Source organism: Panthera leo, chromosome A1, assembly GCF_018350215.1.
Source record: "Panthera leo isolate Ple1 chromosome A1, P.leo_Ple1_pat1.1, whole genome shotgun sequence".
Taxonomy (NCBI): Eukaryota; Metazoa; Chordata; class Mammalia; order Carnivora; family Felidae; genus Panthera; species Panthera leo.
This window is the reverse complement of record NC_056679.1, coordinates 138,260,414-138,279,720: the sequence shown is the minus strand read 5'-3', so window position 1 is coordinate 138,279,720 and position 19,307 is coordinate 138,260,414. Positions and strand designations below refer to the sequence as shown.

Sequence of the window (19,307 nt, the reverse complement as noted above, 5' to 3'; positions counted from 1 at the left end):
TTTTAAAGATATGAACCGTTTTATGCTTTCAGAGAAGAATGTTACAAAAAGTAGTGGTGTTGCCTTGTGATTACAAAACCAGGTGAAGTTCAATGCACTTCGGGAATTGGCATTCTTTTAAGATCATTGACTGCCTCTCGTATGTTCTAATTTGTAATGGCCGGGAGTCATCAAATAAAATGAATTGCATTAAGAGAAAACATTCACAAGGTCAAAGAATAGAGGAGCACAGTTACCTGAAGGCTATATAAGAGCCGGGTTAAATTCTGTACCGCTTGTATAATCTGGAAAATAAGATCGTGAAAGTCAAATTCTTGAAAAAGCATTCGTTATCCAAAAATAACAAGAGGATGAGGATATATTTCAGGTATGCTGAATAGGTATATTTCAGGTATATTTCAGGTAAGGTCAGCTTACCTCTGACTGTGAAGAACCTGGGAAACTTCTATATTCCACCTAAAATATGTAAAGAACAAGAAAATGAAATCGCACTACTTTTGAAAAGCTACACTTAGTGTTCCAAAATGTATGACCTCAGGTAAATCACTTCACTCCCTCAAAAGTCTTCTATGATGACCCTCTTTCCTTGCCAGAAATCAAAGCCTACAGAATTAAACAACCGCTCAGCGAGAGCCCCATTTGTGCAAACTCTGTATGTGACATACATGGTAACTTCCCCCAAACATCTCCTTAAACAAGGGATGACAGCTGGTAAGTTCTGTACTCTCTCCATAAGTGATGATATTTACCTTGTGGACACCACACTGTCACGTGAGCTCTCGGTGCCCAGGCTGAAGCTGGCCCTCAGACCAGGCTGGCTCCCTGCATTCTGGAGGCCAGATTTGGAAGCTAGAGAACATCACTCCTGACTTCTTGCTCCCTATATCCATGTTTAAGATTCACAAAGCCAAGACAGTCAATGGTTGGGAGAGGAAATCAGACTCAGAGGTGGCTCAAGGATGAGCACCTAGCTGGCCGGCTCCAGATCCTACTCTGAGTTCACTGGAACCGTCTGGGATTGCCTTAGTAAACGCACTAACAGCAGAGGCCATCAGTGAGGCTGGAGACCATCTGCTCCTGGGGGATGGGTTCTATGTCTCATTGTCTCTCTAATGCACACATTAGAGACACATGTAGGTAGTAAGGATTTCCAGTTTCCAGAATTGAACTGAACAATTGTCTGTTCAGGTATCGTCTGTCTTCTTTCACTAGGATGTAAGGCAACAAGCAGCAGGAGTTCTTATGTGCGTTCAGTCCTGTAACTGCAAATTTAACAACGAAGCCTGGCATCTAATGGATACTCACACTGCATTCTATAAATAAATACTGAGCACTCGCTATGTACTGCACTCTTTACGCTATAGGAGATCATCAGATTCCATGCCCGCCTAGAGCCTATCTTGTATACTGCTTTCTCTTATCTGAGCAGCTTTAAATTGAAACCACAAGGAACAGTCAGCCGTGGTAATGTTCTCAGGTAACTTTGGACTTGTTAAATTCAGTTAGTTCAGGCTAGTGAAGCTTTAATGAAATAGCCACATCCCTTCTTACCCCTCTCCCATACTCTTCCCGGGCCATAAAAGATTTCATCACTAAGCATAACCTCTAATACAGGAAGGATAAGGGAGGGAAAAGGACATGAAGTTTAGAGTCATTAGACCTGTACCCAAGTCCCCTCCACCCCCGCAAATGGGCTAAAAACTCCCATTCTCTAGCGAGTTCTAGAGTTCTCTCTGCTCTTGTGGTTCTGTCCTTGCCGCACAGTCCATTGCCTTTGTAATAAGAAAATCGCACGGTATAGAATTTTTATACTCTATAAAAATCAGAAACATAGAAATGAGTTGGATTATGCTACATGCGGTTACTTATTCCCCAGAACCGCGAAGTTGGAAAGGACAGAAAGGGTCAATGTCGTATTTTTCACGGAGTCAGTCCACCACCTTGTGGTGAGTGTACAGAGTTGCAGCTGTTGAGTTACACACAGGATGCTGCACCCTTTGCAGCACCCATTTTTAAATTTCTTTCCAATTTTTGTGTTAAGCCTTACCTGATTAAGGAAGCTAATTACAACATATCCATTGCACACTTTTTTCCTACGTCTGATTTCAGGTGATTCTGCCCTATTTGTCAGTTCATTTTCTCAAATGCCTTATGAAAGTTCTTCCAGATAGGTTCATCCAACGAGGAACCTTCACACCTCATTTCACTTACCTGTGACTGCATCCTGGAAGGAAAAAAGACCTTGGGAGTGGGAGTCACCACAGGGTCCGTTCAAGAAAAAAACTATTCCTAGCTAACCAGCCCTCTTACCCTCCCTCTCTGCCTCTATGACAAAAGCAGTTGGAAGCTACAGACTGAAAAGTGAAGTCCACACTGAAAAGGAAGAAAAGCAGGAACATTTTAAGAAAAAAATAAGTCAGAAAGCTTACAGTCAGTGAAGTAAAATACTGCATTCTTTTTTTTATTTTGGCCTATGAAGATCTTTAAAACAACAACAACAACAACAACACTAAATCACAGCCATATTTTTTATGGATTTTTAAAAAAATCTTTGGACTTGAAGTCTCAGTCACATATAATATTTGCAAAAATATATAATACATACATTAGTACACAAAGAGAGGACATCTGTCATTTTTCCACATTAGCACATATTGGTGCATGGTAATGTGCCTAATTTGAAATTAGAGAAAACTAAAACTCTCGAGCCCCAGCCAACCCTGGGGAGGCCACTCAGCACCTCCCAGATTCATTATTCTTATTCCCTTTTTCTGACATCCCAGGCTCACTTGAAGGGAATAGGAAGTTTCATGATTTAATTTTTCAAAGAGTGGTATATACTACATGTAAACTGTGTCCAAAAAGGAGAGGCGTTTAGAACCAGTTTGCCCCAAGCAAACAAATGGTGAGGTTGATTAGAAGTCTCACAAAAAAAAAAGTAGGTGACAATGTGGGCGGAGACAGGAAAACAACCCGAAATGAGAGGAAGATAAAAGAACGTGCAAGCAGCAACAGTATTTCAAGTCAAAATTCTTTCTGCCACTTTAGTGTCCCTTGGTTGCCTAGAGACCCCGACAGATGCCAGGGGCACCTCTCAGCCAAGAGTTGCTAAGTGTAGCAGGTGAAAAGGCAGAGGTTTGCAGGGCGGAGAGCAGAAGGGAGACCAGAAGTAAGAGTGCGCAGACACACAAACAATCGAGTTTTAAAACCGTTTAATAACTTTCCAATCATTTCTTTGTTTACACCTACATGAATAGGAAGAGTGAGAACATTTTAAGAGGATTTAAGTGAGAAAGCTTAAATATGAGTACCGAAATCGAGAACAATGCAGAAGAATGCTTTCATACCACTCACTGCCACGGACAGACCAGGACCTGTGGTTATTTTATTACACAAAGTAACTGGTGCCATTTACTAACAAATCAGTTCACAATACCTTCTCCCCTGCATCAGAGACCGCCAGGTCGGTTCCCACACCCTGGGTCCCAGGATCCACATCCCAACAGCCTCTTCCTCCTGTCCTTTCTGTGACTAGTGCTGGAAGCACACCATTGAGACAGAAACAAAAAGGACATCATCAAACAGCAGCCAGCGCACCGGGTTCTTTCGCACGCAGCTGACACGTACTTCAAAATAAGGAACACAAAATCCCACGTATCACATACTCTCATACAAGGTGCTGAAACAATGCAAAGCACAGTGTCCCTGCCCTCGGGGAGCTTACATGCTATTAGATACCAAACTGACAAACGGCAGCAATTATCACCCATCTTTTAATTTTTCTTTTTTGCAGACAGGTGCTCATGTGAGGCTGGTGATACCGAGAGGGGTATATGCTACATCTCACTTTCACTTACTAGGATAAAGCTGCTGGGGAGAAGGAAATTGAAAACAGGCACTGGAGAACAAAAAGCAAGGGCTGGCAGACCCCGGTCTAAGGAGACAGCTCGGTGAAAGGCTCCTCTGCGGCCCGTGTAAGAACAGCAGACCATAAAGAAGGCTTAGAAGGAGTAATCCAACAGCAGGAGTGAAATATCTTTCTGAGCAGCGTGAAGATGGTGAATACTTTATGAGCTCATAGTCCTACAAAAAGGAAGCTGTCCCTGTCTCCAAATGACTCTTGAAAAACAATTTCCAAGTGTTTTTTTTTCTCATAACACTTGTTTATAATCTAGATTCATAACAGTTGTAAATACTGTGTATTTAACCTATGAAACACAGAAATATTTCTAGACCAGAAATATTTTTAAGTACCAAACACGGATTTCACTCCATCCATTAGATCTCTGCTGGTACAATTTGATTTCTTTACCCACGTGAACTCAGTTAAAACTTAGACTGTGCTCACCTTACACTGATTTAAACTAGACTTTCCAAAGCAGTTTCACACACACCATTTCATTAGAATCATGTCCAGTCAGGACCCTGGTGAAATATTCGCTTTGGGACACTGTTTATCACACAATGCCATCTTGAAACTTTCTTTCTGATGGAGGAAATGCTTTTTTTGCCTTTTCTAAATGCAAATCCCCAGGACCCCAAAGGCCACTTCTATTACAAAGAATTTTTTGTTTAAGCTGAAACTGCTTCAAATTAAACCAGCTAAAAATTAACTTCATTTTGCCCAAGTCAGTGAATGCTTTTCACTTATAGTGAAGGGACATGCTACAGAAATTTTCCACCACTCAAAAAATGGTTCCACTACTTGGTATTATCCTTACTTCTTAGAGAGATACCCAAGACGTTACCAAAGAATTAGCCCTTCTCACACTCTCCCTCCCCACCACCCCATACAAATGAGAACCAGCAATGGGCAAAGAACCCCATGGTGAGCCAAATTATCAGGTGCCTCTGTTTCTTATTCAATTTCAGGTCTCCAGAACTTTTTCAGGAGACTAGAGTGACCCACCTTATTAGGTATATTGAGAACTAAAAATTGAAGGCCTTGCTTGGCGGATGACCTCAGATTGGCATGGGCCTGACTTAGAAGGACCCACTCCTCCAAGTGAAACAAAGAACTGACCCAGTCAGTGACAGACCCTCATTAAAAACAGTATTTGCCCTGGCCAACCTTATAAAGAGAATCTAAGTCTTACAGCACCATCCTCCAACCCAGCCCACAAACGACTAGGTCTTTGGGGGTACAGGACCCTATCAACCTGCCCCTGCCTACATGGATCCTGGTATCAGGGCAAATAGTCTAATGGTTTTGACAGATGTCATGGGTGTCCCCGGACACTCTCCCAAATCCTGGGAGATACAGGTACAGACGGGAGAACAGGGAGGGAAGGTACAGCCATGTGCCCCTGAGCAGCTGCAGGAGCCACGGGGAGCCTCTCCTCTCTGGCTGCCCCTGGGGGGAGGCTGAGAGCAGCAGAGCCCTCCTGTATTTTTAGACAGAACTCCCTCAATGGCATAATGAGTTTTTTTCTTTTAAAAGGAAATCACCCAGGGCAGTACAACTCCCTTGATGAATCTGGGTTGTGTCAAAATGAAAAACATATGTGCACTTTCTGAAACTAGAAATGCAGGATGGGATAAAGCGAAATTTGAGGGAGCAAGATAATTATTAGTGATTTCAAAAATGGACAGAATTTTAAAACTGTACTGCGTCCGTGTATCTTGATCAACCATGGGATGTTGATAAAGAAATTCAAGGACAATTTAATCCTCTCTCATCTCTAGCTACTAAAGACGTTTTATCTTGTGCATAATAAGGCTGGTGGAAGTAAGGTTTTTATCACCCAAATACAAGGAAAAATAAACCCTCTATGCTCTTCTCTCAGAAAGCTGTAGGGAAGTAAATATTCAGCTTCCGTATAGAACATCATGGGGTTCTGAGAAATCACCTAATTCTCTACATGCTGTCTTTCTGTATTTAAAATATATGCAACAGGGCTTTTTATAAACGAATTCTGATCTGAACCAAAGCGTATGATGACGCCGATCAAGAATTTTTGGCACTTCTGCCTTTAACCACATCACCAAACCCTCAGAGGGGAATGTGTTGCAGCCTAGCTTTCTGGCGTATGGCTTCTCAGGTGAGGACGCCTACAGGAGCTTAAGTTCAAGGGTTTGTTCTCTCATGAACTGCAGAGACCCATTTCCAAACAACCGAAATTTTAAAAGTTCTTTCAAAACCATATTCCAAATTGTACTCAGTAAGTCAAATCAAAAATGAAGCAGGGTCAGGTTTAGGGAAGGTACAAAGCTTGCCTGGGTATGAGAGCAGTAGAACCCACCAACTATTCTTGAAATCCTCGTCCTGGGAATGCCAGTGCCGTTATCGTAAATAAATCAGGCTAGCATATTTATTCTCAGGTTTTCTCGGATTTAAAAAAATACATCAAGTCTCCTCCAAATAGGGACAGAGTCGTTGCCTTCATTTCCCATGACCACTCTATGCTCCAGAGATTGTGTTCAGGCTCACGGCAAAGGCCTATACTTTCACTTACAAGCTGTAGAAGATCCTGGCACATCAGGGGGACCCAGCGTATCTGTCAAGGCAGATTCTCCGCAACCTTCCTCGGATGACTGGCATGCCTCGCCCGTCTGTGAGGCCTTCACTGCAACCTGCAGGCTCTCGGCTAAAAAGGAGAAAGAAGACAAAATTTAAAAACCAAATACACGTAGTTTAATCTAGACCAAGGGTTGGCAAACTCTATTTGGCCTGTGTCTATTTTTATACGGCCCGGGAGCTAAAAATGGTTTTTATATTTTAAAGAGTTGTTAAAATACACAATACACGCACACACATGCACAAAAAAGAATGTGTCCCAGAAACCGTATGTGGCCTGCAAAGCCTCAAGTATTTACTATCTGGCTCTTTACAGAAAAAAGTTTGCCAAAAGGCGACCTATACCAATACTTTTAGCATCATTTTATGATAGAGAATTAATAAAAAGATGTGCTATATAAAAAAGTCTCAAATTTAACTTTCGGTTACATTAAGTATGCTGAAAAACTTTTTGTAATTCAATTAATTTAAATATGATTTCAGGCATGAACGTTTTAAAACCTACTAGTCAGAGAGACTAGCTCTTCTTCAAAACAGAATTTCCCCAACTGTACCTTAAAAAATGCAGATTTCCAAAATTTACCTAGACCTACTAGATCAGATTCTCCAAGGCAAAAGACAAAGAATTTGCATTTTAAACAAGCACAAAAGGCTGCTCTTAGGATCTGGTAAGACTGGGAAACACTACACCAAGAAAGTGAGGTTTTTATTTATGCTAAATGCTTTCAACTAGCATGTGAATGGTACAGTTTTAAAGGCCCTATAAATATGTCTAAAACATCGTGTCCAGTGTTGGAATTTAGCAAATGCTCATTGAGCACCTACGCTGTTCTAGGGGCTCCTGGGCATGTGATTAACTAATTAGGAGAGTTTGAGACCGAAAGAGGAAACAGACACCTGCAAGTAACTATATACAAGGTAGCATGTGATCAGTGCTGAGTTCTATCATCCAGTTATTAGAGTACCATAAAATGCTCCAGGAATGCTAAGGAGCAAAACAGTTGCATTAGCCGGTGGAATTAGGAAGAAGTTATTAAAGGAAATGACAACTGAGTAGAATCTTGAAGGATGAATGGGATTCAAGAGATAGAGACAAAAGAGGAGAAAGAGAAGAAAAGCCATCCAGTAAAGCAACCACCTAGGGAGACTGACCATTCAAGGTGCATTACTGAACTGTTTTTTATTTTCCCCCCAGAGATAAAGACCTCACCCTGATTAAGAATTCCTGCTAGGGGTTCCTGGGCAGCTCAGTCCATTAAGCATCTGACTCTTGGTTTCAGCTCAGGCCATGATTTCACAGTTCATGAGTTCGAGCCCCACACTGGGCGTTCTTGCTGACCGTGTGGGAACCTGCTTGGGATTCTCTCTCTCCCTTTGTCTCTGCCCCTCCCCCACTCACTCTGTCTCTAAATTAATTGATTAATTAATTAGAAGAATTCCTGCTAGATCTTGGAGTACTGACGAACAGCGACTCAGGGTGGGTCAGGCAGTACCTCCCTCAACTGTTTGGTGTTCTCTTAAGCAGCTGGGTCCCCTCCTATTCCTGAGCGCCTACACAACACAGAGGGCCAAATGAATTAAGGCAGAGGGACCTAACAGCAGGCATCTCTCACAGTTCTGATGGCAGAAGAGGTGAAAGCCACCGGCTAAAAATTGAGAGGGGGTGACTTACCCAATAAAGACATTATCAAGGACGAGAGGGTCACTAGAAAGTACTTGTAGCTTTATTTCTAAAATACACCTTGCAATGATCCACTTCCCTCTACTTCCACTGTCAACAGTCCCAACAACCCCCATCAGCTCCTGTAACTGCCTCCCAACCATCTCTGGCAAACGGGTCTCCCTCACTCTGCTCCCCTGCCAGCAGCCAGTAATCTTCTGGAGACGTGTGATCGTGCCACACCCATGATTAAAAGCCACCAGTAACTTCCCATCAAGCGTGGAATAAGATATTTCTTTAACCAGAGCCTACAAACATCTATCTCTGCTCACCCAGGCAACCTCACCTCATCTACTTCCCTGAGTGCTGCCGCCCTGCCTTCCTTCTTCCCTTGAACATGCCACGCTTACTCCACACACGAGGGCATTGTGCCCACTCGGTCCTTGCCCAGGAGTGGTTCTCCCCCGTATGTCCAGACAGCTGGCTTCTTCTCACCTTTCCATTCTCATGTCAAAAAAATCATCCCCTCAAAGAGGTCTTCCCTGGCTTCTCTAACACAGAGCCTTCACCTCACCCCAATCTTATTTTCTTGTGACTTTCTGAAATTACTTTGTTTCCTTAGGTACTGCCTGTCTTCCCCCCACTAGAAGTTTTTATCGCCCTCTTTTTTTTTTTTTATTGAAGTGTAGTTGACAATGTTGTATTAGTTTCAGGTGTGCACCATAGCTAGTCCACAATTCTCTACATTATGCTGCACTCACCGCCAAGTGTAGCTGTCATCTGTCACCATGCAATACCATGCAATACCACTGATTAGATTCCCTAGGCTCTACCTTTTATCCCTGTGATTTCGTCATTCTGTAACTGGGAGCCCGTACCTAACCAGAAGTTATGAAAGGATTACTTCCATCAGCACCAACAACAAAGCACAGGGTCGAGGCTGAATGAATGAATGGATGAATGAACCCATCAGTTGACCCCTCTTCAGACAACCTCTATGCCCTTCTCATGACATCGGTTTCCTCATCAAATCAAGATGATAGAATGCCCTGGTTTCTAAATTCTCCTCCAGAGATAATATTCTGAGACCCTGAGCCAGGGCTTGGCAAGCTTTTTCTGCCAAGGAGCACATTTTAAATAGTTTAGGCTTTGTGGGGCATAGGATCTCTGTTGCAGTTATTCATCTTGTTTTCTCTCTCAAACCCGTTGTCCCTGTTACCTCCAAACTATTATCCCTCACCCCCAGACCCCTTTTTTCCTTTAGTTTCATGGCATCCGATTATACCACTCACTACCCCTCCTTGTTGTCACTCATCTACAGACTCCTTGAACAATTTAGCACCTGGTGCAAGTCCTCTCCCTTTCCCCAATGCCACTCTTGTCAGAATTCTCAGGAATTTCAGTTTTATGAACATAGACCTTCCAATACCTTGGCCTCATGTCTCCTTGACTTTCTCATTTCCCCAGTGATCTCATCCCCCACCCTACCTCGGTCAAACCCCCAGTTATATCCTAGACTTTTTAAAAAAAGTTTTTAAATTAGGTTTCTTTATTTTTGAGGCAGAGATAGAGCGTGAGTGGGGGAGGATCACAGAGACAGAGGGAGACACAGAATCTGAAGCAGGCTCCAGGCTCTGAGCTGTCAGCACAGAGCCCGATGCTGGGGCTCAAACTCACAAACTGTGAGATCATGACATGAGCCGAAGTCGGACGCTCAACCGAATGAGCCACCCCGGTGCTCCTAGACTTTTTTTTTCTTTAATGTTTGTTTATTTTTGACAGAGAGGGAGACAGAAGATCCAAAGCAGACTTCACATTCTCAGTGCAGAGCCCGATGCAGGGCTCGAGTTCAGGAAGCATGAGATTATGACCTGAGCCAAAGTCGGACGCTTAACTGACTGAGCCACCCAGGAACCCTCCGGGGGGCTCCTTTTAAATCACACATCAAGTCAATGTGCTACTCAAACCCTCTAATGCTTCCCATGCCCCTCAGAATGAAATCCAAACTCCTTACTGACCTCCATCTGGTCCCTATAATCTGAGCGCTAGTTGGCTCTGACTCATCGGCCACTCACCACCCCTCCCTTCACTCTACCTGCACAGTCCTCCTGGCCATTCCTCAGGCTTGGCACTCACCTGCCTTGGAACCTTTGCATCCTCTGTTCTCTGTGTCTGCAACATTCTTTCCCCAGATGTCTACTTGGCTTTTTCACTTCCCTTATGTCTGCTTACATATCACCTTACCAAAGAGGCCTTTCTTGGTCACTTTAATGAAAAGAGAACCTCCCCACTCGATCTCTCTACTCCCTCTCCTGTTCATCTTTTTAAAAAAAAAAAATAGGGTTCAGACTTTATGACAATCTACCTTGAAGCAATTGTCCTCCATAGTTTCTCAAATAAGACTGCCTCGTTTTTTATTAAAGTATCATTAACACACCACATCACATTAGTTTCAGGTGTACAGGATAGTGATTCAACAATTCTATACATTACTCACTGCTAAGCACTGGAAGTGTGTTCTTAATCCCCCCTCGCCTACTTCCCCCATTCCCCCACCCATCTCCCTTCTGACAGCCACCAGTTTGTCCTCTGTATTTAAGAGTCTTTTTTTTTTGTCGTTGTTCGTTTGTTTCCTAAATTCCACATAGGCGTGAAATCACATGGTATTTGTTTTTCTCTTAGCTTCACTAAGCATTACACCCTTCCGTCCGTCCACACTGCTGCAAGTGGCCAGATCTCATTCCTTTTTACGGCTAAAATTCTATTCTGTATATGTACGCACATATATGTGTCTTCTTTATCCTGTTTATTCTATTGTGTATATGTATGTGTCTTCTTTATCCATTCATCTACCGAGGGGCGTTTTTTCCTTCATAGTACTTGACACGACCCGACACATGTATTTTCTTTTACTTCACTATTTCTGGAGTATGAATTGTAGCACAGTTGAGCCTCTGTCTCATTGCTCTATGTGCTCGGCACCAAGACCACAGCGCTGGGCACACCCAGAAGGTACTTGAACATTTTCTGAGCCTGTCAAAGCAAATAGTTTTGGAAGCAGCTTACCTTCTTTCAGTGCCGCTGCCACTAATGAGGATGCCTGGGGAGGCTCTCCTGGGTCAGGCTTAATGAGGAGGTGGGGCTCTAGATGGACATCCTCAAGTCCACTCAATTCTCCGAGCTCAGCATAGATATGCAGCTTCTCCTCCAAACATGTGCAAATTTGTTGGTCTTGGTTACTGAGGATTTCTACGAAATGGCATTTAGCACAGAAGGTTGGCAGAGGAATACAACAACTGTATGAAAATCCAAGCTAGAAGAACACGATGTTGCTCGTCAGTATGGTCTCACAGGTCAAGTACAAGTTGTTGAGCGGGACACAACCGGGTTCAAACCCTAACTCTTCCACTTAGTGACTGTAGCTTCCATGGTCTTTCCTGTACATTTATTGCGCTCGGATGCGTGTTCCTTTCCCCTGCCTCTAATTCCAGAAAGACTTGCAAAACTATTCTTTGTTCAGCTTGTTTTCCAATAAGACTAAACACAAAGCTGAGGAATGAAAATCGAGGTGGGGTGGCAGTGTCCATGATGACCGATACCCGCAAGGGAAAACAATGCAAAGCTACTCAGGCTTCAGTCTTGCTTAAGACCACACCTACTGGTTTAGGTTTTGGTTTCTCAACATCCAAGGTCTTTGATAATCTTGGCATGTACCATTTTCCTCTGATGTCAATGTATCATGTGATTCTTACGGTTTAAAGGGACCGCCGTCAGCATCTAATCCAGGGGTCCTCAGTCTGCCTCGGTACCACCTGGGCAGAATTTAAAATCCATCCACAACCACCTCCCATAGAGCCCAAGGGAAACGGGTGAGGGTAGGGCCCAGGCATCAGAATTTTTACAAAACTCCCAGAGTAATTCTGATGTCTAGCCAGAGATGGGAATCACTGAGCTAATCTAATTTCCTCAATTCAAAGACGTGGAAACTGATGACCAGAGTTAATGGGTTCCTTGCCCAGAGTCACACAAGTGTGACCTTCCAGTGCTGGGACCTAAAATTACAGCACCAGACGATGACCCCAGGGCGCATCTGTACCAAAACTGCCCTGCCCACAGTTACTGTTTCGTACATGTTACGTGGATAATTATTTCTGAAAATTTGTTATAGATTTTTAAATCACTAAGGAGGAAGGAGAGAGACGGTCCTCTTGTTTGAACACTCCTGAAACCCATTTTTTGTTCTCAAAAGTGATGGGTGGACCTCAGGTTCACGGAATTCATGCTTTAATCATAACCCCCATTCGTGACACCTGGCCTTGCCCAACACCCAAGGAGAACACCACGGCCAGGGAGTCAGAGATGTGTGCACAGTACCTTGACATTGCTGAATTCTGGCCACTCTTGCTTCAGCTTTCCGCCTCTCCTCATCAGATTCACTTGTCCTTCCCCCTTCTTCTTCTGGGCAACTTTAAAAGACAATAGTTAAGACAGACCACTGAAAACCAAATTCAAGTATCTTTCGGTTCATTAGTAAGACATGGGGACTTGAAGGTGGCATTATTCAGAGAAGAAAAATTCAGCATAAAGAGAATTCTTCGTGCCCTCTAGCTGAGATACTTGGTTTTCTTGCGTATATAAAAGACCTAGCATGTACGACATAGCTCTCCAAGTCAGCAGTACAGGATGACTCGAATATTCCAACAAACACACATACACAAATGCACTCATGTGCTCACACCTCTACGCCCCACACTATCAACACTAGCATTAGGTCCGACTAAAATAGTAAGTTTTGCTTTCTACTACATTTGGGTACTTCGCAATGGGACAGAGTAGAGGGAGTTGGAGGGGACAGAGGTAGGGTGCCAGCTTGAGTATGGTGCAGTGGAGGTGGAGGAATTTTATAAAACATCACTCAAAACAGATTAATCAAATCACCATTAAGGATGATCATCCTCACCCCCTCCAGTTTATAAAAACACTAGTAATGACAAGGAAATTGACTTTGAACACTTAGATCGACCAATCTAAAAATGTTTATTGAATGATTCTTCAGAATTAGGCACACACAAAAACAAAAAGCATGGCCCCTGCCCTCGAGGAGCTTCCAATCTAATACACATATATACACGAAAAAGGTAGCGGCTACAAGGCAATATACGACAGGCACCAAGTAAATGCTGTAGAGAGCAGGTGTTAAAGAATTCCGGGTAAGGAAGAGACCACTGGAACTGGAGGTCTTCACGAAGGAGGGAAGCCATGAGCTGCACCAGAGATGAGCAGGATTCACACAGGCGGAGGGGAGGTAGGGCTTTACATGCAGGGAGGCGCAGAGAACAAAGCTGCAGATGAGGGGCTATCACAGGCAGGGGCGGGGGCAGGGAGCAGACCAGTCCGGCTGAGGCAAAGTGTTCATGCAGAGGAAACATGGTTAGAATACTTTCCCCAAGTGGACGAGTCCATCCCCTGGCGTATGGACAGAAGGAAAGGTTACCTTTCTACTGCCTGTTGGATCCGTCTCATCCAGTTATTCCGTTCCTCCTTGGAGTTGGTATGAATTTCATACATCTCAGGACCGGCAGATGAAGCACTGATTAGAAACATTCCTCTTTCCTCATTAGCAACTTCTCTAGCAATAAGCTTCTGAAGGGAAATAACTGATGGCTTCTGATCCTACATGAGATAGGAAGAGGTACAGGTGAAACAGCAACCCACCAAAACTAAGGGTCTCACCAAACACATGAGCCGAAGAAAGCACGAGTGTTAGGCAAATGAGTTCACTTCGACCTTTCAGAAGCTCTGTGGAAGCTGCTCAGATCTCCAATGGCAAGGGTGTGCTGAAGAGAGGATGAGAAGAAAAGGATAAAGGGGAATGTTTGTCCTTAAGAATGGGTGGCGTCAGAGGACACCCTTTTAAAATGCAGAACGATCTGAGCGCTAAGACTATCAAAATGCCACAGTCAGGGATTGAGGGATTTTTCTAGAAGGGCGTGGGACAGAAAATAGCTTATCAAATATCACAAGGAGATGAGAGAGGGTGGACCACCTAAGAGTCCACTGGATTTAGCAGTATTTAGGGTGGTCCTTGAGAGTGACAGTGGGAAGGAGGAAGCCCGACCTCAGACTCCCTGAGCATAAGCAGGGTCTTCTGCTGTTGAAGTACAGAGCATACCAATTCAACTTCTGTAGTGTGCCCTGCCAATGTCTCTTCCTCCCACCAACAACGGGAGCCATGGCAGGCAGGAACGAGTCTGATTCATACTTATACGCCTAGTACATTGTTTGGCATGGTGCAGGCTTTCAATAACTGTCTGCAGAACTGGACTTAGCTGAAGAGGAAGAAAGGCTAAAATTTGGCATATAAGCCATGATGAAACCATCTCTTCTACCAACATTTATTATGATCTTTCGATGTCCCATTGCTAAGCCCTGGGGATTCAATGATGAGTAAGAGAATAATAACTAACCTGGGAAAGGAACCGTAGCTGAAAGAATAACCAAAAAATAAATAAATAAATGCCTGCAGGAGATAAACAGTTTTGGGGGGAAGTATGAAGAATCTTCTATGGCTTGCGGCTTCCACCACTGTTCAGAGTTGGTAGCAGAACGTGGTTTGGCTTCTCCTTCATGGAATGAACAACATCTTTACCCAGAACATGCCACTATATCTCTCATGGCCGACTCCTTAGTGCCGACCTGTCTGCTCTCCCAGCATCACACAGCTATACCACATCTAAAGTTGTGTGCAAGGGCGTGCCCACAGTATCTCTTCATCTCATTCTATTTTTCCCCAAATGTTTATTTATTTATTTTGAGAGAAAGAGAAAGAACACATATAGTGGGGGAGAGGGAGAAAGAAACAGAGATAGAGAGAGAAACAGGGGTGGGGCGGGGAGAATTCCAAGCAGGCTCCACGCTGTCACCACAGAGCCCAGTGCAGGTCTTAGTCTCATGAACCGTGAGATCATGACCTGAGCCAAATTAAGAGCTGGATGCTTAACTGACTGAGCCACCAGGTGCCCCCCATTCTTCTTAGAGCAGCAAAAAAACAAAAACAAAAACAAAAACCAACAACTTTTTGAATACTGCCCTCTCTAATTAGGGAGAGTGCCTGAACACTGTTAATATCCTTCGTTAAATAATGGAAATACGACCAAAGACCTTATTTGCTTTCCTTCCTTCAATGCACGGGGTTAGGTTCCTCAGCTTTCAAGGTAAATGGCCTCTGCATATAAAAGGCAGAGTAGGTTTCAATAGCAGAAGACATTAGCAAGAATGAAATTATCTGAACCAATTGGTTAGCATTGCATAAGGAGGGGAGGTGGTAAGGTCAGGTAATTTTAAAATGAAAAATAGGTAAGCAGGTAGAAAGTACCATTAACTGAATGACCCATCAGACCAGGAAGCATCGTTATTTGTATTAATCACACATGAACACTAGAGATGATTGAGAATTCAAATTAAATCTCTAGGAATGGAAGTAACAGGTCTGCCTTAGAGAGAGATGTTAAAAATAGGTGATGCCAATTCCTAACCCAGCCTGCAGAAATGTTCTGTTTGTGCCTCAGCATTTTAAAACCACATTTTAAATAGTTGCCAACTTTTAAAATCTGAGGGATTCCCCATGTTTTAAACCTGCAGATTTGTGGGTTCTTGGAAAAAGCAGACTGGCAATGCTGGGCTCATGGATTCATTTAAACACACTGATTCATTTAAACACCTCTGTGACACAGGTCATGTTCTCACCAGTTCACTACAGTCTCTACCACTTGCTATGGGATCCTTGATCCCAAGCCCCCTCTCAGTTTACACCTGGGTGTTGCCTGCCAATCCCCGCAGGCAGGGCGATCGCCTCTGCCACAAAGGAAGAGGAAAAGGAGCTGCTACATTTAGCCCTGGTATCACACCCCCTCCATGTGTGATTCCATGAAGTGTCTGATTCCACAAGTAATTCCCTTCGAAATCCCACTGTGGTAATAAGATCTTAACGTTGCTGCCTATTTTAAAGTTGCACATTACCATGCTCACTTTGTACTTTTAATTGCTCATTTTGAAATTACCTTCTTTAATATTCAAGAGATCCTCCTAGACTCAGTACTCAGTCATCTAGGATTTAACGAACATCTCTATGTTTTCCTATTCATTTCATAGATTTAGGCCCTACTCCCATTTCCAGCTGAGTCCTCTTTAAAAACAAAATTTCTTCTAGGGACACTACTCCATTCTTCTGCTATTTTCAGCTACTTATCATCTGGCCATTTCCAAATTCATCATGTCTTTTGTAACATGTAGCAAGTGAAGCATTCACTAAAGAAGTTTTTCTAGCAGTACAAAGAGCAGAGAAACTCACCCACAGGTATTAGCAGGAAGCTAGCTTCTTATAATACCAAGGTGAGAACTAGGAAATCCAGACATTTGTATAACCTTAGCTAATACAGCAATTCCCTCAAGGTGTTAGCCAGAAGATATTTAAGACACAAGGGCTATGTCAACTAAATGTGTATGATGCAACTCAAAAGCGTATGTTGTAACAGCACAGTGCCCTTGACCGCTTACACATAATGCCTTCTCTTATGCTGACATTGACAAGGGAAAGCCGCTATGTGTCATGCTAGCATCTCTGTGAAACAGCATCGGTATCATCTTACTGTTGTCTGTAGTCAAACACCTTCTACCAAAAGGGGCGAAGGTGTGGCTGCCTTCATTCTAGATTTGGTGGACTTTATTCCTAACATCCCACTTAATGGCAAATGTGGTCTAAAGCTGGCACAGCTAACTCTTCAAGAGGTCGCACAGGAGGGACAAATCCACAGTTCAAGTCCTACTATCAGGTGAGCATCACAACTTGATCTGAATCTATATGCTATGTTGTCCTAGAAAAGAAGAGGGTTATCTTTATGCTGCATCTAAGCTTTGACCTGTCGGCAGGTCATTTGGCCTGTATGGACACTGCTAATATCCTTCGTTAAATAATGGAAATACGACCAAAGACCTTATTTGCTTTCCTTCCTTCAATGCACGGGGTTAGGTTCTCTTATGATCTGCTTCTCTTTCAGCTCTTTAGTTTTGAACAACTTTTGTTTCTATAAAGGTGTAGAATGAATTTTTCTCTTCTACCATGGTCCTCACCTCCCATAGGACAAGCCAAATGGTTTCACCTTCCCACTTACTTTCTCTCTGTTCAGAGCACCCCAAATAATAGCATAGAGAGGTTGCTACACAAATCAGTAGGTTGTCATGAAATCTGCAATATATACAGTTCAAATGCATCAGGGCCATGGGGACTTGCTTAAGATCTCTTGCTATTTTCTGCAGTAGCTTTGTGAAACAATCTCTGACCTTTATACAACTTGGCCTCAGGGTGCCGATGAGAGCAATGTGCCAAACAGGGGGAAGGAGGCTATTGGGCCAAGGTGACAAGCACAGATGGGGTAGGTGAGGCATTCCACCAGCCTCTTCCTCCACCAAATCCACCACTGACTGAGCAGGCAGGCTTCTTTGTTTTCTCTGAACCGCCTAACAGAAACTTCACTAAGCCTTGAATTTGCTAAAACCGGTTAGAATTGATGATATCTACGAGTAGTACCCAAATGTCCTATTCGTCAATGGGTGATAAATATGAACCATTTTAGAGAGCCACCATTACAATGCCCACACCAGTACTGCATCTGGATTCTTTCCTTTAACAGGGCCTGATGCTCCTTAATGCTGACAGAGTTAATTGAGGACATCTTTCTTCTTAAAGGGACTCATTCGGACCACAAGATGCTGCATAAAAAATGTTATAAAATACTGGTTTTACTTTTAGTCTAACTCCGTGCCAGCAATGAAATTAATATAACACACTATAAAGATTAATGTTGTCTGAATAATCGTAGTAATTGGTGGTCATTATAGTAGAAACAATGAAGAAGCTTCTTTAAAGTTTAGATACCACAATGGTGTTCTCTTGTTTGGCAGGAGGAACATCATGACAGTTATGAAGTGGGATGGCAACGGGTACAGTAGGGACCGACCAATGGAAACAGAACAAGAGTCCAGAAGAAACCCACCATTCCCAGCATTAACATTTGAGTGGCTGGGAAGGCATGGTGGGGAAGATCTGGAAGAAATGCCAAGATAGCCAGATGATAGAGGGTCACCTGAGGGGCTAAAGATAGTGCCTGTCCACCAACCAGCACCAAAGTACTTGAATACTTTTACATTTGTTTAATAAGTGAATCAACCATTTAAAATATGCATCACACGGCCATATACTTACAACAGCTGCAAAGATGTATTTCTGGTCTTTTTCTTGTAAAAAGAGCAGCACATCAGTTAGGAGGAGAGCCAGGGTATCTTCAAAGGAAAGATATTACTAGTATTAATGAAGCTAACCACAGTTCAAATGCCTTTATCAAATACTCTTATTTCATGGTTGAAACTTAAATAAACTTATTAAAAATAGACTAACATTTAGTCTAAGTATGGAACTTCTATAAAAATGCCCGTATTAGGGTAGCCAAAGATGAACTTTACAGACAACTTAGATTAGCTGTGTTTATGCATGCAGGTCTGTATCACTATAGGCAGAGCTAAATCTCCAGCAAAATGTAATACTGTAGTATTCGGATGGGAAAAAAAATATCCAATAAACAAAAGTTCTAATAGAATGGAGCAAGTGGTTACCTTTAGAAAAAGAAGCTTAACTATAACTGTTGGAGCGCAGTTTCTGCCTTGAATTAGGTGTACAAGTCTGCTGTCTTGCTCCATCTAGACTTGAGTGAGTTTGTGATCTTCTATTTCCACAAATTGTTCACGGCAACTCATCTTCTCTAGCCTACTCAACATCCTAACAGAGTTATCCAACTGCTGATTCAGGGAAATGACCAAGAGCAAAGGACTTGCTGCAACGTGATCTACAGACTGGTTAATGTTTTCGTTTGGTTAATGTTCAAATTGTGGTTAATGTGTGGTTGCAACATTGTGGACCAACAAATCCCATCTCAGTCGTTAGATGCAAACACCATGAAAACCTGATAATCCTCCCAAGGGTTACCTTTGAGTAACTAGACCCTTTGAATAACTTCTTCCTCTTCTTACCTGAGCAAGTTACTAAGATATACTAAAAACAGGGATAACAGACCAGTG

At 43.0% G+C, this 19,307-nt stretch overlaps 1 protein-coding gene across 1 annotated transcript in view; it reads right to left on the bottom strand.

The window, feature by feature from the left end:
• The window catches only part of ARHGEF28 (Rho guanine nucleotide exchange factor 28), a 304,572-nt gene that overhangs the window by 34,206 nt on the left and 251,059 nt on the right, over positions 1-19,307 (bottom strand). The window contains exons 26-33 of the mRNA XM_042940909.1: positions 18,439-18,515; positions 13,672-13,850; positions 12,552-12,643; positions 11,244-11,426; positions 6,456-6,587; positions 3,437-3,537; positions 418-456; positions 237-284 (exon numbers count right to left, since the gene is read on the bottom strand). Coding sequence (XP_042796843.1) covers positions 237-284; positions 418-456; positions 3,437-3,537; positions 6,456-6,587; positions 11,244-11,426; positions 12,552-12,643; positions 13,672-13,850; positions 18,439-18,515 — 851 coding nt within the window. The remainder of the gene's footprint in view (positions 1-236; positions 285-417; positions 457-3,436; positions 3,538-6,455; positions 6,588-11,243; positions 11,427-12,551; positions 12,644-13,671; positions 13,851-18,438; positions 18,516-19,307) is intronic.